This window comes from Sycon ciliatum, chromosome 13, assembly GCF_964019385.1.
Source record: "Sycon ciliatum chromosome 13, ocSycCili1.1, whole genome shotgun sequence".
In the NCBI taxonomy this organism is placed as follows: Eukaryota; Metazoa; Porifera; class Calcarea; order Leucosolenida; family Sycettidae; genus Sycon; species Sycon ciliatum.
The window spans coordinates 14,241,860-14,250,730 of record NC_088655.1 but is presented as its reverse complement, the minus strand read 5'-3'; the positions used below and the strand labels follow the sequence as shown (position 1 = coordinate 14,250,730).

At 48.4% G+C, this 8,871-nt stretch overlaps 1 protein-coding gene across 1 annotated transcript in view; it reads right to left on the bottom strand.

The window, feature by feature from the left end:
• The window catches only part of LOC135829028 (actin-like protein 6B), a 14,824-nt gene extending 6,060 nt beyond the window's left edge, over positions 1-8,764 (bottom strand). The window contains exons 1-11 of the mRNA XM_065341432.1: positions 8,615-8,764; positions 8,459-8,535; positions 6,892-7,021; positions 6,124-6,237; positions 4,750-4,850; positions 4,412-4,509; positions 3,877-3,971; positions 3,336-3,384; positions 1,499-1,559; positions 751-837; positions 497-558 (exon numbers count right to left, since the gene is read on the bottom strand). Coding sequence (XP_065197504.1) covers positions 497-558; positions 751-837; positions 1,499-1,559; positions 3,336-3,384; positions 3,877-3,971; positions 4,412-4,509; positions 4,750-4,850; positions 6,124-6,237; positions 6,892-7,021; positions 8,459-8,535; positions 8,615-8,639 — 899 coding nt within the window. The 5' untranslated portion in view covers positions 8,640-8,764. The remainder of the gene's footprint in view (positions 1-496; positions 559-750; positions 838-1,498; positions 1,560-3,335; positions 3,385-3,876; positions 3,972-4,411; positions 4,510-4,749; positions 4,851-6,123; positions 6,238-6,891; positions 7,022-8,458; positions 8,536-8,614) is intronic.
• Positions 8,765-8,871: the final 107 nt, after the last annotated feature.

The following is an 8,871-nucleotide window of genomic DNA, read 5'->3' as shown; positions in this document are numbered from 1 at the left end:
TTGGAAAGATGACTCAACGGGCTATTGAACCGCCCAACAGCCGACACCCCCTGAAATCCCCAAAACTCTGGGTGGACTTGAAAATGATCCCACTCATGGGCTCACCACACCTCAGTAAGTGGGTGAGGACAAGGTGCAGAAAAAGGATTGACGGCATCAGGGTACACACATACACACATACACACACACACACACACACACACACACACACACACACACACACACACACACACACACACACACACATACACACACACACACATACAATCAATTCCCATCACCGGGTGAAATACGGCATACACAGCCGAAGCATTGCTTTTACTTGCAAATTGACCAAGTACGGGTGTACTTGTAGATCAAAACGTGTTCACTGACTCCGCTCAGTATACTAGTACTTCAAAGTAGCTACATGGGGGGAGGGAGGGGGGAGAGAAAACGTAGTACGGTTGTGGCCTGGCTCAGTGACAGTGCACATACGGCTGGTAGAGAAACTCACTGCTCATCGAAGGGAGTGTCAGATACTTGAAGAACACTGGACTTGAAATCATGTACAACTTCCTGCAAGTAAACACACAGTACAACAGAATAAAAACATGAAGAAAGACGAGCAACAGCAGCAGCAGCAGCAGCAACACCAGCAGCAGCAGCAGCAGCAACAGCAGCAGCAGAAAGTGACCATGAAGAACAAATCGGAAAGGGGAGAGGAGTGAAGATGAAAGTTGACAGACAGATAACGCATTCGATACGTACTGAAACCATGTAATTGTGGTAGGACTTTGTCACTTCTGGTACTTTCTTCCTCGTCCAAATTGGAGCAGCTCCTTCAGCAACCATTTCCTAAGCACCAATACAGAAAGAAAGAAAGAGAGATCAGCAATTTGTCTTCACAACATAATAATTATGAATGAAGACCAGACCAAACAAACAAAGGGGGTCTCTACCAGGAATAGCACCTCAAACTGGCAGCCATCATGTCTTACAGTATACAGTGCTATGCTGTGCTTGGTGGAATTCTACCCTGGTCGTTTTCCGGCGCTCTGCTCTTCGGTGCCCGACAGTACCGTAACCCCAAGAGTGTGTAACCCTGATCTCTGAGCTATGGGTACCGTGCGCGGCGCACTGCTTGCATTACGTAGTGAAATGACGATCCAGCTGCCTGGACTAGAGTTTTCCTACGGTTTAGCCTCAACGTGCAGTACGGTAAGTTGTAAAGGCAATGCCTGTGCGGGCCGCATCACGTACAAAACCATCCAAAGTCTCTGAGGAAAGCGGATGTGGAAGCAGGAAACCGTATCAGATCAATAATGAATCTATCAATGATGGAATGGCCCACAGTTTGTGGCTACGTAATGCAGGCAGCGCGCCGCGCCAGACCCCATATGCAGAGTTGCATACTCTTGGCCCAGTCCTATCCTCAGGAATACCAAAAGGCCTCTAGGAAAAAGAAATATCGGTAGTTATGGACAGTCCCTAAGGAGAAAATCATATAAGAACTTACTCGACTGCCAACAAGATACGGAGGTACTATCTCTTGGTTCATCTTTTCTTCCAGTAGACTCCTAGTAAACATACACAACCAAGACAAGAGAGAGAGAGAGAGAGAGAGAGAGAGAGAGAGAGAGAGAGAGAGAGAGAGAGAGAGAGAGAGAGAGAGAGAGAGAGAGAGAGAGAGAGAGAGAGGGAGAGACGAGAGAGAGACCGAGAGAGAGACCGAGAGAGAGAGAGAGAGAGAGAGAGAGAGAGAGAGAGAGAGAGAGAGAGAGAGAGAGAGAGAGAGAGAGAGAGAGAGAGAGAGAGAGAGAGAGAGACAGAGAGAGAGAGACCGAGAGAGAGAGAGAGAGAGAGAGAGAGAGAGAGACCGAGAGAGAGAGATGATTGTGGTTAGAGGATTTAGAGCATTGGCCTTCCAAACATGAGGCTGTGAATTTGATTCCCAGTTTTGTGTGAAGTTCTTTCTACCTCAAGAGACCTATCTGTGAATGGGTATCTGATTTCGGTAGCGGAGGCAAAGACAACGAGGGAGAGGAGACGAGCACCACCTCACAATGTCAAGCGCTGTGAAACAGGATGTCTCTAACACCTCTAGCCCCTTTGGTCATACTTGACTATGGGCTACCTTTACCTATACACTGTACCTAGACCATACATGCCAACCTGGAGGCTTGTGTTCCATGGACAACGAGCTGCACCAACAGGCAGTCTTTGGGATGTGGCGTTGTTTTGTTTTTTCGATTTCCGGCAGACCAGGACCGAAGGAATAAGTGGATTGTGGCCGGCGTTGCAAAAGAACAAGAATGGTTCTCTTTGGACACCTTTGTGTCACGACCGTGTGTGTTCGAAACATTTCGTCATTGGACGTCCGTCAAAAAATTAGGCCCATCCTGACTTTTCGCCTTCGTTGAGCTTGGGTTACGAGACGAAAAGCACGAGCTTGCCATCACCCCTGGGTCGCTGCACCAGAAGAGAACGTTTTGCTGACAGTGTGGGAAATTTGAAGCTCTACCATAGCATGTTCTTCAAGAATCAGTTGTTTGGACGCGGCGGAAACAACGCTGACACTACAAGCGCCGCTGAGGAGGATGTGCCTGTTTGACGGCATGCCAAACACACCTGCAGCTGCGTGTGTTGCAGCCACCAAAGCCGAGTCCTATTGCTGACGATGCCGACATTGAATCTGGCAAGAAGCCGTGCCGGGAGGCAACCCGCCACGGGTCCTCACAAAGCAGTGCTGACGTGTACATGTATGTATCCATGCAGGGGAAACTGGCATGGCAGAAGAAGAAAGTCAACGACGCAGAATGGAGTTTGAGCAGAAGACGGAAGAGGATCGCCGGAAGTGGGAGACAAGAGGAGAGAGAGAGCAGGAACGGCAGGGAAGAGACAAGAGAAGAGAAGAGAGAGAGAGAGAGAGAGGGGGGGGGGCGGGGGAGAGAGGGGGTCCTCGGGAGTATTGCCGATAATACGGTAAACACTGAATGTTGGTTTGACGGATCTGACCGCCGTCACCCTGAACAGCAAGTCAGGGAGGCCATCAACCAAGCACGGATTGTGGCAAGCGCGACCTCGGGCAGCTTACAACGACGGTATGCGGTTAGTTGTGCAGCACAATCGCCAACATAGCAGTCGGCACATTCTGAGATTCCTACAAGTTAAACCCAAGGGCTCCTCCAAGAATCATGAGATACACATCGCTCATGCTTGTGCACGCCATGTGTACGCCATGGTGCACGCCATGCCCTCCTGAGTTTGTACAACTCCTGTTGGCGACCGCCGAGCTAAAACAGTCCGGTGCCATAACACACAATACTAGTAGATAAGTAAGATATGCAATGTACCGGACTTGTGCTGAGAGGAAGTCCCCGCCAAGAGGAACACGAACAACACCTGGACACAACAAGAACAAGGCACACCACAGGTAAGTAAGGCAAGCAATGCAACACTACTCACAGACATGACATGACGAAAACACATACACACACCACCACCACCATCACAACTACAGTACTGTGGGTCGCCAAAGAACTGGGGGGGGGGGGGGGGGGGGGGGTCAGCCTCCTAGCCTAGACCCTAGACCGTTCTTATCTTCATGCACTACAGTCGATGGACAGTTGAGTCGCCGTGTTTACATGGGTATGCTGTGCTTGATGAGATTCTAGTCTGGTCGCTCTTCGTCGCGCGACAGTACTGTAGTTCTTACAGACACAATACTGCACAGAGACAGGGTACTTCTAAATCCACCACATGATCAACAGAGAGAGAGCACCATACCCCACACATACCCCACATCCACAGAGACACATGTAAGTCAGAGTGTGTGTGAAAGAAGAATGAACGGTGTGTTGTAAGTACACGCTACTCAGTAGTAAGTAGTGTTACCTTTCTCCAAGACGTATCCATCATGTACGGGTACAGCACTGGTCTGTGATGCACCACTGTCAACAATCAATGCTGTTGAGCGACCATTAGCAAACCTGTACATACCCATAGTACAAGCGGTGGTGTGTACCAGTCAAGGAAAATAGCACCCTGTATTGCACACTGTACTGTACTGAACAATACAGTAGATCAACTTTGGCTATACATGTACCATACTCCAATACCATACCCCCATACCATACCCCCATACCATAGTCAGGCTGGTCACACAGCCCCATAGTCACACGGTCTCACAGTCACACAGAGTGAGACCCACAGGGCCACAGTTACACAGAGTGAGAAACACAGGGCCACAGTTACACAGAGTGAGACCCACAGGGCCACAGCCACACAGAGTGAGACCCACAGGGCCACAGTCACACAGAGTGAGACCCACAGGGCCACAGTCACACAGAGTGAGACCCACAGCCCCACGGCCACAGGATCACACGGTCAAACAGCCCCACAGTCCCACAGTACAGAATGGAAAGGATACGCTGTCAACACTGCAGTCTTGCACAAGTAGAATGCTGGAATGTTGTAGCGTTCAAACATGATCTCAGTGATCTTCTCGCGCTTGGCACGTGTATTCCACTGTATAAACAAAAAAGACATGAGAGAGAGAGAGAGAGAGAGAGAGAGAGAGAGAGAGAGAGAGAGAGTGAGAGAGAGAGAGAGAGTGAGAGAGAGAGAGTGAGAGAGAGAGAGAGATAGATAGAGAGAGATGGAGACTTCAGCTAGTGTGGCAGCGATACATGTCACGGCAAAGAAGGATGGCTCTCTCAAAAGCAAGAAAAGATGACAAGACCAGCAATGAGTGTACAGTGTACATACCGGTGCCTCTGACATGAGTACAGGATGTAGTTCAGACTTGGATCGAAGATGTTTGTTGTAAAGGTGATCGAGAATCTGTTCATACAGGTCAAAATCCTCAACTACAAGCAGCAGAAGCAAAGATACAAAACAACGAGACAGAAAAAAAACACAATCAGCTTCTTTGCTTGCTATGCTAAGCATAGTCTAATTTCAGAAATTGTCGGTGCTCAATATTTTCAGTATGAGGGCAAAAGGCCACGTTAGGTGACCAGAAAATTTAGGTGAGGGAAAGCAGTTCCCTATTGGACTATGTGGGTTAGTGTTTGTTCGGTTTATTGGAATTTTAAGTATGAAACAGATATACCGAAAATACCGAATATAAAAGTACAGTAAAACCTGGTGTAAGCGATCTCTGGGTTTAGCTACCACCTGCTCTTAACAACCGGTTTTCCATGCACCGATAGTTCTACGCAGACACTGTGGGACCTGGTTCTAAAGACCACCTGGCTTTAACGACCGCTTTTGCTTGCACCGTGGGGTGGTCGCCTAAACCAGGTTTTACTGTACACCGAAAATTTGTGTGAAATTCCAGTACATTGTACATGCCCAGTGTACATGCTTATTGTGAATATTGCATGATTTCCACCACTACTCCAAACAAGAGCAGCAAGAAACGTACGACACTTTGCAACAATCAGAAACTATTCAACCAGCACCAGCACAATGAAGGAAAGCAGTGAAGACAGCAGCAGCAGCAGCAACCATAGCAGCAGCAGCAATGTGCAAAAGAAGGATTCACGAGCGGGATTCGAACCCAGCACCCCTATATTTCCGGGACCGTGTCCTACCGATTAGGTTACCGGGGATCACACACACACCCGTGGCTCCTTCTAGTGTTGCAAAAGAAGGATCCACGAGCGGGGTTCGAACCCAGCACCCCTGTCTTTCCGGGACAGTGCCCTACCAATTAGACTACCGGGGATCACACACACTCATGGGTCCTTCTTGCTACACTGCTCCCCCGCCCCAACAGGCAGTGTCCTCACGCCGTACCTACTCGCGGGGGGTACGATGGGTCGTGGGTTCGAGCCATTGCCAGGCGCCAATGTTGCAAAAGGATCCACGAGCGGGATTCGAACCCAGCACCCCTGTCTTTCCGGGTCAGTGCCCTGCCGATTAGGCTACCGGGGATCACACACACTCATGGGTCCTTCTTGCCAAACTAGCTACAGCTACAGCTACAGCAGCAGCAGCAACCATAGCAACCACGACAGCCACAACAGTTATAGTATTGATGTGTAGACACAGACAACAGCTACAGTATGCATGTGTTGACACAGACAGTGCAGCAGCAGAAGCAGCTGCTGCAGTAGCATTGCAAGCAAGACTTACTCAAGCCGTCGGTGAGTGGACTGGTCATCTCCATTCCCTGACGTGGAAAGTGAAGGCTGTTGACACCGAGGACAACACGACGTTCACTGGCACTGTCTGCTTGATTGCTCCCGACTACAATACAGCAACCAGTATGTACATGAGAACACAGACAGACAGACACACAGACAGATAGACAGACGGATGGGTGGGCAGGCAGGCACGCAGAGAGACAGACAGACAGGCAGGCATGACGGCAGGCACGCAGGCAGGCATACAGACAGACAAACATCAAGCTTGATTATCCACATGATGGCACGCCAGCCAAGGTCCAGCCAGAAAATCCATCACATACAAGAGTAGATAGCCAAATTGCACAACAGGAGCAATACTTGATACTGACACATCCACGTCTTCTTCAGAGTGATACAGAAAATGGGGATAAACACTGTCAGTGTAGGAGAAGAGGTAGCAATACTATGCCAAATTGGTGCGATGATAGAGCTTGACCCAAAAATAGGGTATGAAAAAGTCACAATGTGGTGTTGTAATAAACGTGACACTACCTACTGTACAAAGTAGATGCAACATCACATAGCACCACATACTAGTAGTGGCGAGCAAAGTAGTGATAGACAGCAGCAGTAAGAAGCAGCAGCAACAACAGGTGAGTGTCAACATTAGCCCACAAACATCACACAAATACACACACACCACATCACACAAATACACACAGTGAGGGGGGGGGGGGGGTGCAAACACACAATGCATGTGAGTCGTAGACTGTACCTCGGCTATCATCGCCTGTGTCCATGGCCTGGTCACCAGAGTCTGAGCTAGCAGCACCAGCAGTGGTAGCAGCAGCACTAGTGCCAGATGTACTACTCTGCAATATGCCAACTGATGTTGGAATTTCAGCCTAGGAAAATACGAAACACATACAAAACACACACATACAGTCAACTTGGCGTATAACGACACTCGACGGGGCATCAGAAAAGTGTCCTTATTGCGAAGTGTCCTTATACCCAAAGTCTAATTATATGTAAACAGTTAGATGTGACTTTGCTCTGGGCATGGACATTCTGTCGTTATTCGCGAATTGTCGTTATATCCACAGTCGTTATTAGCAAAGTTGACTGTACACAAGTCATAGGGTTGCTATCCATAGTCTAGTACTGTAGTCACATCATTGCAGTATGTCTGCTGCAGTGTAACCAAGGTGTGTCTGTGTGTGTGTGTGTGTGTGTGTGTGTGTGTGTGTGTGTGTGTGTGCGTGTGTGTGTGCGTGCGCACGCTTGTGTGTGGGGGGGGGGGGGCAGCAGTTTGGCATAATCACATGACCAAGAGATCATGTGAGAGCGGCCGGCGGCCAGGAGGAATTGGTCATCCAGTGCCATCATAGCTTAGCGAGGACTCTGAGCGCAAACTCTCTTGTTACACCCCAGTGAGTCATGAACATGCTGCTGCATGCATATCCGGTGTGGTGTCAAAGCAAAGCTGCTGTTGTCTTGCGAAAGTGCTCAACCCACCAAGAGGGGCATACGGCACAAGCTCACAATGGCCGCAAACGCGTTGTTCTGTTGCTACTCCGAGTTTCATGGCAATATTAAAGGTCAATGATCAGACAACATAGTGGATGCTGACTAGAGAGTAGAGTGCCTGGGAATATAATGGTAGGTGTGCTAGAAACTGCAATGATGATACGCACGGTAGGGATAGGTGATCGATTATGGCCGGGATACGATGTCGGTCGCCAAAGAACTGGGGATTAGCCTCGTAGCCTAGGCCGTTCTAACTTTCATGTACTACAGTCGATGCACAGTTGAGTCACCGTGTATACATTGGTATGCTGTGTTTGGTGAAATTCTAGGCTGGCCGTTCTTCAGCGCCCGACAGTACTGTATCAAAATGACTTGAGAGTCCCCCACCCAATACAGTGTAGTATCATCTACTCTACCTAGCTGTGCCATGCATTGCACAATTGTTCACTGTGGTTGCTATTGCTACACTCACGCTTACATGTATACCCCGTTGCATACAAAGATTTACACAGTGCCAACCAGGGAGTCCTAGCCAAACATAGTCTGGGTGCAACTCCCTGATGGCAACCAACTCAAAAAGTGAATGAATGGAGAACAATACAGCTCTCTGTGAAAATGGCACAGAGAGCGTCCAATACACGGTACACGTTAGCCAAGATAGTGGTGGAGTGTATATCGTACGGTTATGAAATCCCACCATCAATCTCATGAAAGTAATCCCTATTGTCTCCTCTATAGTGTTCGTACAAATGTCGGAATCAGAAGCCACTCAAAACGCTACACAAGCACAAGGCATACGCATAAACACGTACTTTTGGCACATCCTCTCCAGCATACCCAGCACGAGCTGACGATGAGCCAACATCGAAGACTATGGCACCGACCTCATCTACAATCAAAATTGAAGGAAATACCTTTCATAATTGCATATTCAAATTTGAAATTCAGTACCAAAGTAAGCCTCGTACCTCCGCCGTAAACACCTCCACTCATGACTGCTGTGCTCTTCCTACCAATTTACCGTCAACAATACCTTCTACGGCCTTTCACGAATCAAAGACTCTTCAATGGACTTTCAAAATAAGCGAAATTATCTGCAAACTAACTTCTCAAAGGGAACGATACAGTGATCATAAAATTTAATCATTATCGCTCAGAAATTCTTCATTTTTCCATGATTTTTTGAATTATTTTCGCCGCGCCGCGCCATACGTAATGTTTTAGC